The sequence below is a fragment of the Eurytemora carolleeae genome, unplaced genomic scaffold, assembly GCF_000591075.1.
Source record: "Eurytemora carolleeae unplaced genomic scaffold, Eaff_2.0 scaffold49, whole genome shotgun sequence".
Taxonomy (NCBI): domain Eukaryota; kingdom Metazoa; phylum Arthropoda; class Copepoda; order Calanoida; family Temoridae; genus Eurytemora; species Eurytemora carolleeae.
In genome coordinates this window covers 379,274-395,720 of record NW_019396071.1, presented here as the reverse complement: position 1 = coordinate 395,720, position 16,447 = coordinate 379,274, and the positions used below count along the sequence as shown (strand labels likewise).

Below are 16,447 nucleotides of genomic sequence, written 5' to 3'. Positions count from 1 at the left end.
ATATATTAATTAAAAAAGAAATTTAATAAATTTTAATTTTCCCAAATTATCTTCATATTCATTAAGTGAACACAATGATTTTGCTAAAAAGTTAAAAACCCTAATTGTAGTACTATCTATAGTGTATTTTGCATGCTTATGTGATATTTTTGGTTTCCCTGTGTGATTTTTGTAAAATCGAATGTTGTAGCTTTTATTGAATTTATTTATATTGAATATTGATGATTAACTGATTTGTGTAAAGTGTGTATTATGTAAGGTTTATATTTTCAGATAGAATGATTGTTTAAGTGCTTAATAATAACCCTTTCTTCGTTTTCAAATGTATTTCATGAAAGATTATTAAATATTGCCGTTTACATTGTACATGTTACATAATCATTTCGCATGTTCTTGAGCTTTTAAAATGGATTTCTAGTTCTTAGGTTGTCTGTCTTCACATGGTTCTAAGAATTTAAATTGTCTTTTTGAGTTTTCTATAATTTTGATATTATATAATTTTTATTCATTACATTAACTACATAGCAATCATTAGGGCTGGGCGCGTTAACGTTGGAACGATCGTTCTTTGCCGAGAACGAACGGAACGATCAAGAACGATCCCATCGTTCCGAAAAAAAACGAACGCTTAGAACGCGTTCATAAAAATATTGGAACGATTAGTAAAAGAACGGAACGGAACGGGAATTGCTTGAAAAGAACGGTCAAAATCGTTAACGCGTTCTTATTATCAAGAACTTGTTCTAAGTTGGGAACGCATTTTAAATCAGGAATGTGTTCTAAATCATCTAATAGTTAAAGATTTTTTTATTTAATCACCCGACCCCCCTCCCCTTTTTTACTTTTTAACCAACTCTTTTCTATAAAACTTTTGTCTTTGATGTAATTGTTACTAAGAACGGAACGGGGGATGGAAACGTTCTTAATTAAGAACAGAACAAGAGGGATGCAACCGTTCTTCAACTAAGAACGCCAAGAACGGAACGGAACGGGAAGACCGTTCTTCTACTCAGAACGGAACGGAACGGGACGGAACGTAACGAGAACGGAACGATAAAAAAGAGGAACGAGAACGGAACTATTAAGCTGAAGGCCTTTGTTCTAGAAAGGAACGGAACGATTTCAAAAAAGTCGGAACGTGCCCAGCCCTAGCAATCATGATCCATTTCTTATTATATTTTGCTTTACAAACATTTTCAGAACTTTTATTTTTATGTTTTTATTCTATCTAAACGTGGTGACTGATAATTTGCTTATCTCTCATCGATCAAATCTGCCAAGTTTTGACGGATCAACCCCTTACCTTTAAAATGAGTCGAATTATTTTATTTCATGTAAAGGTTTTTTTTCTATGGCATATAGTTAAACTTGTATTTATAAGATCCCACCTCAAACCAGAAAGTTAGAACTACACGGCCTCGTCCAAATTTCAGGTGAAAATGTCAGTGAACCGTAAACGAGCCTCCTGTGGTCTGGAAATTGCAAATCCTACAGATCTAGATGCCTGCATCACTGTAAGCAAACATAATTCTACAGTTTGTCTTTTTTTTTTTTACAACTACTCTAATGGGATTTTACTTAATCATTGGTTCCCGTGGTTAAGTAACATTTACTTAACCACGGGAACTTGCATCTTACAGACTACCTAGTTCCCAGTCCCTTTACAGCAAATAATATCCTCCGGAAAAAAACTCAAATTCTGCAAGTCATTTATGAGAAAGCTTTATCTTTCACTAGAGTTTAATCAGCATGTTTCTCTGTGAACATATTTATATTTTAAAACGCTGAGTAGGTATTGTAAAAGAAAAGATTAGGATCTATGAATATTTCATAAGATTTTGCTAGTTTCTATTAAAGATTATTAATTATTTTGACGTATAAGGATTTGATTAGATGTAAGGTGAGTGAGATAGGGTTTGCGTTTATATTATTTTGACGTATAAGGATTTGATTAGATGTAAGGTGAGTGAGATAGGGTTTGCGTTTATATTATTTTGACGTATAAGGATTAGATGTAAGGTGAGTGAGATAGGGTTTGCGTTTATATTATTTTGACGTATAAGGATTTGATTAGATGTAAGGTGAGTGAGATAGGGTTTGCGTTATTATATTTTGACGTGGAAGGATTTGCTTAGATGTAAGGTGAGTGGGATAGGGTTTGGGTTTATATTATTTTGACGTATAAGGATTTGATTAGATGTAAGGTGAGTGGGATAGGGTTTGGGTTTATATTATTTTGACGTGGAAGGATTTGCTTGAAGCAAGTATTTTTTTAAGCGGTGCCAAAGGTTGGAATTTATAAGGGAATATTCTGAACTTGAATTTACAATGGATATCTAAGCGTTCCTTATTCTTCATTGTAAATCCGCAAACCCCTCTCATTTTATATCTAAACACTATGGTTATCACTAAAAGATTTATGATTTCTTAGGCCGAATTTAAAGAATTTAAGCCGCGGTTTAAATTTAAGCACCGGCTGAAATATGGTTTGTTCCACTTAAATTTGTATTAAATTTTTCAAGATTTAAGCAGGCGATCAATTAAAACCGGTTTTTGGGGGATTTAAGACGTGGTTTAAATTCATTAAATTCGGACACAGGGCGAACAGATTTTATTTATTTTGGTATACCACTGAAATCCCAATTTGGGGAGCAAATAAGGCATTTCTGGAAAGGGAGGGGGGTTCCTCAGCTGCCCCTCATGGTTTAAAGTAAGTTTCTAAAAAAAATTCTAGAAATGAAAAGGTTACGATGAGTAACGACAGCAGTTCCATAAAACTTTGATCAGTGGTGTTTAAATAGTAGGGGGGTGGGGTGGGGGGGAATGATGCCCCTACAGCTACGCCACTAATATAAAGGGTTGTTGGAACATCGTTGCTACTTGACTTTGACAGACCTATACCATTATGACCCCCAGAAGGGGCGGGGGCTCACCTCTCCCCCTCCTTGTAGTTGTCCCCCTGAATTTGTTATATTTAGGCTGGGACTCATTCTAACTACGACTTCATCTGTGTCCCAATAGTTCACCCCAGGTAGTATTTCAGTACTCTATTGGGGGACATCCATTTTTATTATTATCATTTCCTTCGCTGTTAAAATGAGTTGTTTGGACAAAAGTTTTTACGATTTATATTTATTATTTACTTTGAAAAAAGTTACTCTTACCCACCAATATAACGTAAATCGTAAATGTCAATTTTTTTATTATTAACCATTGCAATATTTGTATTCTGAAATAGTTAAAAACGATTAAAAAGCGACCATAACAATCGTGATAAGCATGCATTTTCTGTAAGGGTCAAAATTTTGCATCTATATATAAATTTGGCTTGTCTGTTTGTCTGTCTGTTTTTATCCAATAAACGTCAAAACGGCTGAACCGATCGGGCCCAAATTTTTTGTGGGACATCTAGGGACCCCAGGGAAGGTTTATGAATGATCAAAATTTCAAATATTTGTCTCCATCAAAATTTGTGTTGTTTTGCGGGAAAAATAAACTTAGGATTTTAAGTATTTATTTGATTGAGGGCGGGGGGCAGTTTCCTCAGAAATCTAAACCATTTAAGTTGACTTTTCCCTCGCATTATAAATCTTGGATTTCCTTTTGTACGTAATTTGAATTCTGTACATAGATATGCGCGGGAGTTTGATCCTCACAAACCAGCGTACAACAGAAATGCGCCACTCACAAGGTATTTTCAGAATTTGATGAATTAATTAATGACTCAATGTTATTGTTATTTGTTATCTAAGGGCATATTTTTTGTTAATTAAAATATTATTTACTGTTAATTTATTGTAAAATCATATTTTGATGAATTGATGAGAATGCAACTGGGAAATAATAGCTGGTTGTGGTAGTGTCTGGGTCTATATCAGCTGATTATATTCTAGAGTTGATAGCCTGCTAGCTGGTAGTGTCTGGTCTATATCAGATTATATTCTAGAGCTTATAGCCTGCTAGCTTGTAGTGTCTGGGTCTATTTCAGATTATATTCTAAGAGTTGATAGCCTGCTAGCCTGTAGTGTCTGGGTCTATATCAGATTATATTCTAGAGCTGATATCCTGCTAGCTGGTAGTGTCTGGGTCTATATCAGATAATATTCTAGAGCTGATATCCTGCTAGCTGGTAATGTCTGGGTCTATATCAGATTATATTCTAGAGCTGATATCCTGCTAGCTGGTAATGTCTGGGTCTATATCAGATTATATTCTAGAGCTGATATCCTGCTAGCTGGTAGTGACTGGTCTAGCTACGTAGTTGGGAAGTTGGACACCTCCATCAACGTGGACAGCGTTGTCCCCTCCATCAGGAAAATCAGCGAGGCCAAGTTGACGGAGGAACTCAAGTACGCCAGTCATCTAGGACTTCCGGCAGTTATGGTAAACGTTAGAAATATCTAGTCTTTTTTATCTATTCTTTAGGAAACTATTTTAAACAATATTTTTTTGCAGAACCACTGTATTGAGTGTATATATTATGTATAGGTTCGTTTAACTGGTGAGCACCAGCCAAATCTGGCCAGAATTCTGTCCAATTCTGTGTGTAGGGATCAGGGGATACAGATCTGGGCACAGGTTCGTTTATCAACATTTTAAAGGGACTGTAATTTTCATGACTTCCATCAACAATCTAGATTCTAGAACAGCAACATTTAAACATTTATATCAAACAGAAAGCCTAAAACTCGCCCCTTTTTGTTTAAGAAAGTTACAAGAATAAAATTTAATAAGTTGACAATCCATTTAAGAGTGAATGGAGACTATGAAAAGTAAAAATTAAACCAGATTAGAGATATCATTTATATAATTACTTTTTATTTGAAATGTGTTCAATTAATTTATCGTTTTTAAAATTCATTTATTAGGTTCCAATCTCTTCTGCTGACTGTAACAAGTATGAAGACTTAGAGCCCGGCAGAGAGATAATTTCTTCATGGAGTTGGTGGAATAGGTCAGTTTACATTCGAACGGGGGAGGGGGGGAGTATAAGAGAGATAAAAGGGAAGTTACTGTCTTTTTTTTAAATGCGCAAGTTTTTTTTTGTAGAGAAAGACAATTAAAATTAATCAGTTTTAAAAATGAAACATTGATATCTTGTTCATACTTGATGAAAGAAAGCTTTTAAGAGTACCGTTGTGAATGCACTCCAAGATTAACATGAAGGGTCACTTGAATTTACGCTAATAGTCTCTTTAAGTTGGGAAAAAAGATGGAAGAGTAAGGAAGAAAAGAAAAAGACTAATTTCATAAAAAAATAAACAATAAAAACCTCTGTTAATTATAGATTCCGGTTGCTGGGTAACATGAGCTCTAAGATAAACCTCTGCCTGGAGATGGTTGAAACTATTCCAGAAGAAATAGAAGTTCTTCGCTGGCTGGGAGAACCAATCAAGGAATTCATGGCTTAAGATCTAAGCAATAAATATTCAATTTATCAATAAACTAATCAATCAGTCAATCAATAAATCAATCAGACTATCAATTAATTAATTATTTATCAATCAATCAACCAATCAACTAATAAGGCAATTTTTTATATAGTTTTTAGATCAAATACACAATTATTATCAATTATGAATAGTAGTTTCAAATATAACTAGTTAATCAATTAAAATATGCAGTTATCCAATAAATTAATAAGTAATAGATAAAGTTGAATAATCTACGAATTAATTAAATGATTTTTTATCGCTTTTCTTGTGAATAATGTATGAAGGAAGGCTAAAACTAATCGAGAAATATTCTAGAATGATACGAACGACCCCCTGTGTTCCTTTGCTCGAGGATTCGAGGACTTTCTTCAGATTCCTCTTCAGCCTCTCATGGACAACCTCGGTAATTATTAACTACTGAATTCTTGTGTTAGACTTAGAGGGACTGTTAGCGTAATTTCAAGTGCCCCTTCATGCTAAGATGGCAATGTCCGACTTATAAGGGTACCGTTAAAAGCTTTGTCTGAGCCTGGTTTTGTAGAGATCGTGATGGCGAACATCTAGACTAGGAAGCTGCTGGACAATCCCTGGCTTCTTGATTATTTTTAAAACTAGAGAGTCTTTTGATCCTAAACTTACTAGTTTCTTAATTCAAATTAGAGCTAGGATGTATATGTATAGTATTCACCCGTCTACAAGCCGATGATGAATATTTATAAGATGGGATAAGATGGGATAAGATGGGATGGAATGAGATGGGATAGGATGGGATGGGATTGATTTTGATTTTAATTTTAATTTTTAAATGATTTGAAACCATTCTTTTTAACCATATTTATAATTCTTTAAATAATTTATTGATTAGAGAGCAGTACTTATGAAGTATTTGAGCGTGACCCAGTGAAGTATTCCCAATATTTAGCGGCCATGCAGGTAAACCACATGTGTAAACAAATAAAGATATTAAGTTTCAGTGCTAAGAAGTCATCTCATTTTTATGCGGATCTGGATTATTTTTTTTTAACATGCGTAAGTTAATATTTCGCCCCTTAGATCCGGATACGGGAAGCAAAATAAGGGGGAATATCCGGATCCAGATACTAAGCACTGGTTTATTAAGTCTAATCCTGATAAATATTTAGTTTAAGAAAATTCTAAAGCAGCTCTTTTCTTAATAGGAAAATTTCACCTGAGACCAGATTTGACGAATAGCGAGATGTAGCTGAACTTAGTTAACTTTGATTACTTCTATCTAACTTAATCCAGCGAACAAGATAAGTGGTTGAACTGCGCCTACTTAGTTCAACTACTTCTCGCTATTCAAAAAACTTGTTTCATTCATTTTTTGGGGGGGGAGGGGGGAGGGGCAATAAGATTATGATAAAAATCAATTGTCGTTTTTTTTGATAATTCAATCAAAGTTTGAGGTAAACCCGTCAATGGGTTCGTGAGTTATGATCAGACATTCAAATAGACTAACAGAGACTACTAATTTATATATCTTCTAGCTTGGGAACCCAGCGTTAGACAGGGGGGTCATAGTTAGTCCCACCGATTACCCGCGCTTTGTTGTAAATTACGATTTTAACTCTTTTTCCCGATAAAATCTACTCAACTTAAAACATTACCGTGGGCCTACTGAGTTCCCCATTCTAAATTTGAGGCAAAACGGTCAAGAGGTTCCTGAGTTATGATCGGACAAACAAACAGACAAACAGAGATTACTACTTTATACATATTGACTAACTTGAAAATCCAAGCGCTGCCAAGGTTTCTCATAGTTACTCCTGCTGTTTACCCGCACTTGAACGATTTTACCGAGAAACTAAGGTTTCGCTATAAAAGTCGACCTACTCAACTTAGAATCTCAAAACCAAACATAAGAACATTTCCGTGGTTCTCCTGAGGTCCCCAATCAAAATTTGAGGCAAATCGGTCAAGAGGTTCCTGAGCTGTGAATGAACAAACAAACAAACAGACAAACGGAGATTACAACTTTATAAATATAGATATAGATAATTGCCAATTAAGACATATATAATTTAGGCTGCTATAACAGATATGATACCGGAGGAAGAGAAAGCAACTAAGGTAAGGGGACAATTTATCAATTTCTTAACGACTTACCAAAGATATCCCCTGTCCTGTACCTTCCTCCACCATAAGATGATGATGACCCAGCGAGTAGGGTAGGCCCCACTCTAGTCAGACTCTCCACCTTACAAACAACTCATCCATCAATCAATTAATCAACCACTAATCTAACAATCAATCAATACCCCTTTTAAATTTAACGAACTCGTTCACCTGCCTTCGGTCGAAGCCTGACTGAGACCGAATACACCTGTACACGGTACAACCTTATCTAAACCAGTTTTAGACCGAACACTCCGTACACAACAGTACTAGGGGCGTCATAAGAAATTTTGATTTCTCCGCTGCGCATTGAAATCGGCACAATATATTATGTATGGCTCAAATTCGTTTTTACGCTGGGATCATACGAAGAAAAAATTGTGAAGCATTTTTAAAGATGCAAGATTCTGTAACAACAAACCTAAGTTCATCTCAGAACAAGCAAACTACAAATTATGTAATTTTGATTCTAAACTACAAAGCTTGATATATTACAAATTACCAAAATACAAATTATGTAATTTTGATTCTAAACTACAAAGCTTGATATATTACAAATTACCAAAATACAAATTATGTAATTTTTATTCTGAACTACGAAGCTTGAGATATTACAAATAAGCAGTCTTGATTTACCAAGTAGTTTAGACCCGCCTAAACTAACCAGTAAAGCTAGTTTTGATTGAAATCACAAGCAATTATTTTTTAAGGTAACCGTTGCGAATCGGACATGCCCCCATAATAGAGACTCAGTTGAAATCACATCTACAGTCCCTTTAAAACTATAATTTGCAGGTTCTGACTGTGATGGTTGTGGGGGCTGGTCGTGGTCCTCTTGTAAAAGCTGCAATCTCAGCTAGCAAGGAAAGACATCTAATATAAATCCATATTGAAAAATCAGATTTTTATAAACTCCCCCCCCCAATTTTTAAAAAAATTTTCTAACATTTTGTTTTCCCATGAAATCATTTAGTTTCCAAACTGTCTCATAATTTAACAAAAAAAAATCATCTAATTTTCACAAAAATGAGAAAAATCATATAATTTATCAAGTAAAAAAATATATCCCTAATCGGATGTTGATGTTGAGTAGAATGCTGGTCGACTGATCCGTGTTTTTGCTGTGGAGAAAAACCCTAATGCTATTGTTACTCTTCATCATCTCAAGATTGAGGAGTGGAAAGATCAGGTCAATCAATCAATTAATCATTCGACCAATCTTACTATCAAACATTGAAAAATTAAATGTATAATGGTTTCTAGGTAATTTTTATAATTATCATTTTAATCCACCAAGCAAGTAATTTATTGATTAAGAGTTACTCGTAGTTTGGTCTACCATTAAGTTCCGAAAGTTTAAAATGGTTTCAGGAAAGGTTCCGGAAAATATTTCCGCTACTGAATTGATCCGGCGAAAATTGGAAACCTTTATCCTCACTGACAGTGTGATTTTTTTAAACATTGGATTTGATCATAAGTATGACCAATGAGAGATTGGTTAATATATATTATTGCAATCGTATATTTCTACTTACTTTAAACTTCGCTGAGTATAAGGTATTCATCAAATTGTTAGACAGCCTTAAATTTGAAGTGTCGCAACGCCTTAGCCTTTGGTTTTACCTCACCAACTCAATTATGCTTTTTTGTAGCCCTAGGCATATATAAAAAATTGTACATTGTGGTGTCTTATTGTTAAATAATGTTTGTTTAGCTGGGCACTTTTGAATACTCTGAATAAGTTAATCTATTAGGTTACCGTGATATCCAGTGATATGAGGGATTGGAATCCTCCAGCTGAAGATTATGCAGATATTCTAGTATCAGAACTACTAGGAAGTTTCGGGGACAACGAACTCAGGTGTGTAATTCACAACGTTACTCTTTTAACTGTTATCTGATCAATAATGTTAAAGATATCGTTGTTTTTCTAGCTTTCATTTGTTATAATTTCATCATTTTTTCCGCAGTAGAAATTAGCAAGTCAATTGTTTTTATAGAGAATCGACGATTGAGAACAACAGATTTTTAATGAGATAAATATGGAAATTGGATATCTCATTCATTCTTGATCAGAAAGAGCTTTTACGGGTACCATGGGGAATCGAACCTATCATTCTATAAAAAGAGTGTGTCGCTGGAAATTACCGTTACAGTCCTTTTATTGCGAACCATTTTTTATATTTCTTAAGCAAAACAAATATACCAGTTCTCTTTAGCTTGACCTAGGTCACATGAGAAGTGGTTCAACTGAGTCTAAAATTTAAGGTGTTCAACTATGTCTCGCTATTCATATTGTATATTATTTTATAGAAATTATTATTTATAAAGTTCATTTTATTGTCAAGTCCTGAATGTTTGGATGGTGCTCAAAAATTCCTTAAACCTGGCGGTATCTCCATCCCATCCTCATACACCTCGTTCATCGGACCTATTCAGGTTAGTCTTGTTAAACCCCATCATCATACACCTGGTTCATCGGACCAAATCAGGTTAGTCTAGCTGATCCCCATTCTCCTTCACCTGGTTCATCGAACATATTCAGGTTACTCTGGTTGAACCCCATTCTCATACACCTCGTTCATCGGACCTATTTAGGTTAGTCTGGTTTATCCCTATCCTCCTACACCTCGTTCATCGGACCTATTAAGGTTAGTCTGGTTGAACTCCATCCTCATACACCTCGTTCATCAGACCTATTCAGGTTGAACCCTATCCTCCTACACCTCGTTCATCGGACATATTCAGGTTAGTCTGGTTGAACCCCATACTTGTTCATCGGACCTATTCAGTTTAGTTTTGTTGAACCCCATCCTTCTACACCTGGTTCATCTGACCTTTTCAGGTGAGGTTAGTTGACTGTTTGAGAGTTCAAACTGTTGACAAGTACAGGAACAGTAAGAATTATAATATAACTGTTTCAATATTCAATATTACTGTTTGATGAGTACAGGAACAGGAACAGAAAGGACGATTATATTACTGTTTTAGAGTTCCAAACTGTTTAACACGAGTACAGGAAAAAAGAATGATAATATTTCTGTTTTAGAGTTCCAAACTGTTTAACGAGTACAGGAACAAAGAATGATAATATCCATGTTTCAGAGTTCCAAACTGATAAACGAATGCAGGAACAAAGGATGATAATATTACTGTTTCAGATTTCCAAACTGATAAACGAGTACAGGAAGAAAGGATGATAATATTACTGTTTCAGAGTTCCAAACTGATAAACGAGTACAGGAACAAAGGATGATAATATTACTGTTTCAGAGTTCCAAACTGATAAACGAGTTCAGGAACAAAGGATGATAATATTACTGTTACAGATTTACAAACTGTTTAACGAATGCAGGAACAAAGGATGATTATATTTCTGTTTCAGATTTACAAACTGTTTCAGATTTACAAACTGTTAAACGAGTACAGGAACAAAGGATGATAAATGATAATATTACTGTTTCAGAGTTCCAAACTGTTTAACGAGTACAGGAACAGTAAGGATGATACAAAACATCCTAAGGCAGCGTTTGAAACTCCATATGTTGTTCATCTTCTGGTAAGTTTCTTACAGATTTTTAACTTAGTGAAAGTATGGGGATAACGTCGTAATTTATGAAATTTTATATAATTAAAAAAAAAATTTTAACAAAACTTTCCTCTTCGGGAATGTCTTCTTTTTTCGGACGGAAAAAAACTAGACCTAACTAGCAGGTAATTTCCCTTCACTTTTTTTTGATTATTTTACCAAAAACTTTTTAAAATCATTCTTTCCCACTTATGCAAAAAACACATAGGGTAGGGTTGAAGTTCTTTGGAAAATATATACCCCTGCATTTTCTATAAATCAAAATATTTTTTAGAACCGAGTTGAGCTGGATGAGCCCCAACCCTTGTTCACCTTCGACCATCCTAACCTAGACAGAATCATAGACAACTCCAGGTTCAAGGTATGCATAATTAAGAACTTTATTTCTCTCTTTACAAGACAATAAAACGACGATATATATCTTCCTTATTGTTTTACAGTTTAAGGTTGTGAAGGGGTACCCTTGTCAATCGAGCATTTAACTCATTAAGTGGACGTTAACTAAAAACAAGGCTAAAAGGCCAATTTCGTTTTTTTCGTGTTCACCCTTGCCCCTTCCGACACCAAAGAGTCATGCATTCGAATTATCGCGAATTATTGAAAGTTTAAATTGTGCCGACTTATTTTTTTAAATGTCCAAAATATTTCAATTCTTAATCCAAAGCCTTTAATTTTTAATTTTGACTGAAAAAGTAATTTCAAGCGAACCCTAACTAAAAGAGTGTCATATATATCAGTAGCAAAGAGGAAGATATCATCGTTTTTCTTTCTTAACTCGTCATTATTTTTTAAGGTTCACTTAAAATTACGACTTAAAGGGAAAAATGAAATGGGGTATAGGCTGAAAGCTAATCACTTAAGCTCTCAATCGCGACCCATAAAAGTTATATCTGATGTTCCTATCTCGAGAAATTGATTTACAACTTTGTCAAATTTATACGAAAATTAAGATATATATATACAATTTTGTATAAAAGTAGTAGGTTTAAAAAGATCAAATTCAGCAAATATGCAACCAATCTGAAAACGGTGATATCCCAGAGAAAGCTAATTGTAACTTAGGTTTACTCCAATTCTTATTTTATATTTGTTATTTCTATTTTTTATAGATTTAATTCATAATATCATTTATACGTCCGTATTGCTTGACCATAAATTCCACCAATGGCAGTGCAGTAAAGTGGTCACGTGATACAGGCGTAGACACTTGACCAGTATACTGCTCTGCCATTGGTGATAGTTCTGGTCAAGTGATTTAAATTTAAGATTTTCTAAATTTTACACTTATGAACTTTCGTATAATTTTAACACAGTTTTATATCAATTTCTCGAGACAAGAACATCAGATAAAACTTTCATGGGTCACGATCAAGAGCTAAAGCTTTCAGCCTATACCCCCTTTCCTTTTTCCTTTGCAGTCCCTTAAGGTTTGTTAAAAGCGTAATTTTTAGGAGTTGGACTTTAAAATCCGTTGTGACAGTGTTCTGCATGGATTTGGCGGGTACTTTGAGTGTACACTGTACAAGAATATAATGATCAGTATTCTACCTGCTACTCATAGTCCAGGTAGGGTTATGTACATTTTACAGGGTGTCCCGTCAAACATAAGAATTTATTTTTATTTTTGATCTTTTGTGAAGCCATGTATAAAATGTTTCCTTGGAACTCTTCTCTTTTTAGAAATGTTCTCCTGGTTCCCTATAATGTTTGTTTCCTTGTAACTCTTCTCTTTCTATAAATGTTCTCCTGGTTCCCTATAATGTTTCCTTGTAACTCTTCTCTTTATAGAAATGTTCTCCTGGTTTCCTATAATGTTCCCATTACTGGAACCCCTGCAGATGAAGAGAGGGGAGAACCTGAAGTTAAATTTCTGGAGATGTGTTTCTAAGGAACCAATACTCGCATCTTATGATTCATCTTTTTTTTTTTACTTTTTATTTTGATCCCCGTAGTTTTAGTCATCAGTTTGCTTGATGCTCATTTTATTTTAAGATTGGTCTTCAAACTATTTACGATTAAGTTAAAGATTGTTTAACTAATATTTTTGTTAGTGAATGGTTTGAACTTTTAAAGAAATTGCGACTAAGTTTTAAAAGTTAAAGTGAAACATGATACACAGCATCTATGCATTTTTCAGTGTTCACTGATTTATTTGGGTTGTTGTTTCACTCAACTTTTGAAAGAAATTTAAACTAGTTGACATAGAGCATAGTATGCAACTTATTATTAGTGTGTTAAAACGGTAAATTTTTTCAAATTTCTTTCTAAAAAAATCTGGACTTTCGTTGAAAAGTATTGTTTAGCATCATGTCTGGTATGAATGGAGTATATCTGAACCCATCTGTTCTCCAGTTCATAATCCTAATGGAAGATCCTATCAGATAGGATTATAAGAAGATCCTACCAGGATTATAATTCATCACACTCCAACAGTGCTGATTTTATTGTAATCCACAAATGGAAGATTCATTCATGCGGCATTTCCCGCATTTAATCATTAAAATACTTAAATATTAATTGAAATTCTGTCAAATGCCAAATGCCAAATTTCCCAGTTATTTGAAAAGTTTTAATGTCAATACCCTCATAGAATTGAAAGTTCTCTTTTTCCCCTTGTCATAATTCAAGTATTCTATCAAATTTGAAATTAAAAATAATTCCCTTTGCCATTGCATTAAATGTTTACAATCAGCTGTTCAATTCCTGGTGATGATATTTGTTTATAAATATCATACAAATCATGACTCATTTTTTAGATGTTTTTCCCAAAATGTGCAACGATCTGAAGGACACAAAGAAGTTATGTAGAAGTAAATATTTTTCTCGCTGCAGAAATAAATCCAAACGGAAGAATTTTACAGCAGCAAAGGGTCTGTTAGAGTTTAAAAGAAAAAAGGTTAATTAAAATTTTAAAAAACTTGAAAATTCATTTTTTAAATTATCCATTGCTTTGATTATGGCTGATTTGCTTGATAACTTTTAATCCAGTACAGTGTTTTTAATTCTTTTTATAAAAAAATTATTGTTTTTTCCTGACAATTAATTATACTGAAATATGATTTTTTAAGTGGGTGCCCCCGTGCTCCCCTCACGGACTGATACAAGAACAATTGTATAGAACACCATGGAAGCTTCTGGTAGCAACTATATTTCTCAATAAAACACACGGAAAGGTAATGATTGCAATAACAGCTGTTACAGAACGCCATGGATGCTTCTAGTAACAACTATATTTCTTTAAAACACGCGGAAAAGTAATTATTGTAAGAAAAAGTCTTTGGCCAAATTGGTTTGACTGGTTTGATGTTTTTTTTTAATACAGACTACCCCGTAACAAATAAACAAGCTATATGTAATATCATATAATAATTTATCTCATTCAAAAATTTCGTGGAACTTCCTGTTTTTCTTGGGTAATTTTCAAAATTCGATTTTATTTTTACTAACAGGTCAAATCTACCAGGCCAGGACCCTTTCTTGGCCTGGGATCTTGCAAGATCTCAGAAGGCCGCCAAAGTACTCAAAGGAAGCCTAAAAGAGATGGGTGAAATTTGTTTAATGTTAAAGTTTTAGTAAAAGATTACTTTCACCCCCCCTGTTCAGATTTCAGAACTAAATCTGTTATCTTCTCACTTCACAGTGGTTTCCCAACTCACTTATATTTTCAAACTTTATTATCAGGGTTGATGGGCTTATACTATAACTGTGGTTAAAGTAGTTAATTGGAGACAAGTTTCTTAGTAATATCATAATATGAAAAAAATATTTAAACAGTGTTTCCCACAAAACAATTTTTTTAATAGTTTCATCATGTTTAATTACTTTCATGTTGTAAATTACCGAAGAGAAAAGAAATAAATGCTTAGATAGTGTCGGGCATTTACTTAAATATTGTAATAATTTTGAAAGGCGTGGACTTACAGATTCTTTCTCCTGTAGCTGGGAGTAATTGCCCCCCCCCCCTTTCTTAAAGCTTGAAACTCCATCTATTTTAGTTTCCCACGCAGTTTAAACCACACATTTCATTTTGAAATAAGAAAAAGTTTTTTTAAAAAGACTGAATTATTTTTGTTTCACAGAATAAATATTTGAAAGAAGACCTTTGATTTATAAATACTCGTGAATTGACAGTATCATTTTAAGCAACTACACATGGTACGGCGAATACCATTGATAAATTCTAGCCGTGACGTTATTACAGGTCCAGAACACTTAATGATATATCTAAGCTGGTACGTAATGAATTTGTGACAAGTACTGGCACTATGTGAGGATAGTTGGATCACTTCTCTAGAGTGCACTAATCAAGTGGTCCAACCAACCAACCATACCCAGTTTAACTTCTTTTCCAATGGTGAATATTTTTAAGAATTAAGAACTTTGAAGATTAAAAATTAAATTAAAAGATAAAAATTGGACATCAAGATGCAAGATTATTAATCCTTTTTAATACTTAAGCTGCCAACTTTTCCAGAATCAATTCTGAGTTGAAGCATTTTTCGAAATGTCTTCTTTATATAAAACATATCTGTCTTCCGTGGAAAATTGGTTTTCGAAAAGGGGGATGATTTTTTCAGGAAAACCTCTGTACTTCTCCATATTCATTTAATCTAACTTGAATATATTTACTCCTAGGTTGCGCTTCCTCTTTTGAACAAGTTTTTTTGTACTTTCCCTGATCCGCAAACAGTTGCAGGTTAGAACAGAGTGGTCTAATAAACACAGGAATTAAAGGGACTGTAAACGTACTTTCACGTGACCCCCCCAATTATATAGTGTCGGTCTTATATTTACAATGAATAAAAACACAGGAAAGGGCTTCAAGTTTTATTGAGGAACGGCACTTCAGTTTGATAAAAAAAATAAAACCTTTTAGGATCACAGAAAAAGCATTGACGAGCGTAATACAAATCATTTTCATTGAACAAAGATATCATAATCATCAGGCATTAAAAACTGCGAACAAGCCCATATTTATCATATATGTGCAACACAAAAAACACAAAAGAATATTTAAATATTTAGAATCATATTTACCATAGTTGTCCGCTGATTTCAGCACGAAAATAATCACAAAACATTCTATAATACAACTAAATCTAAATCCGACAAATATACTGCAAAACTGTAAATAAAGGACACAAATTCGTTGCGCCTGCGCAGTATGCAAAAAGTTGTCGGCAAAAAACAGGTTCTTTATTTCAATCTTCTTCTGGAAAACACTTATCTATACGTTACAGGGGAGAATAGGTCCTCCCCAGAGAACAGGGATATTTCACAGACCTTA

General features: G+C 33.9%; 1 protein-coding gene across 1 annotated transcript; it reads left to right on the top strand.

Annotated features, from left to right (window-relative positions):
- The first annotated feature begins 1,433 nt into the window (after window positions 1–1,433).
- LOC111712583 (protein arginine N-methyltransferase 5) lies at window positions 1,434–13,917 on the top strand. Its single transcript, XM_023487240.1, has 19 exons — window positions 1,434–1,514; window positions 2,979–3,031; window positions 3,632–3,691; window positions 4,218–4,383; window positions 4,489–4,578; window positions 4,869–4,954; window positions 5,288–5,405; window positions 5,751–5,838; window positions 6,301–6,368; window positions 7,482–7,526; window positions 8,367–8,435; window positions 8,665–8,760; window positions 9,326–9,432; window positions 9,920–10,010; window positions 11,038–11,130; window positions 11,435–11,521; window positions 12,612–12,726; window positions 12,949–13,049; window positions 13,464–13,917. The coding sequence occupies exons 1-19, from the start codon at window positions 1,440–1,442 to the stop codon at window positions 13,551–13,553; spliced, it is 1,698 nt and encodes a 565-aa protein (XP_023343008.1). The 5' UTR covers window positions 1,434–1,439; the 3' UTR covers window positions 13,554–13,917.
- Window positions 13,918–16,447: the final 2,530 nt, after the last annotated feature.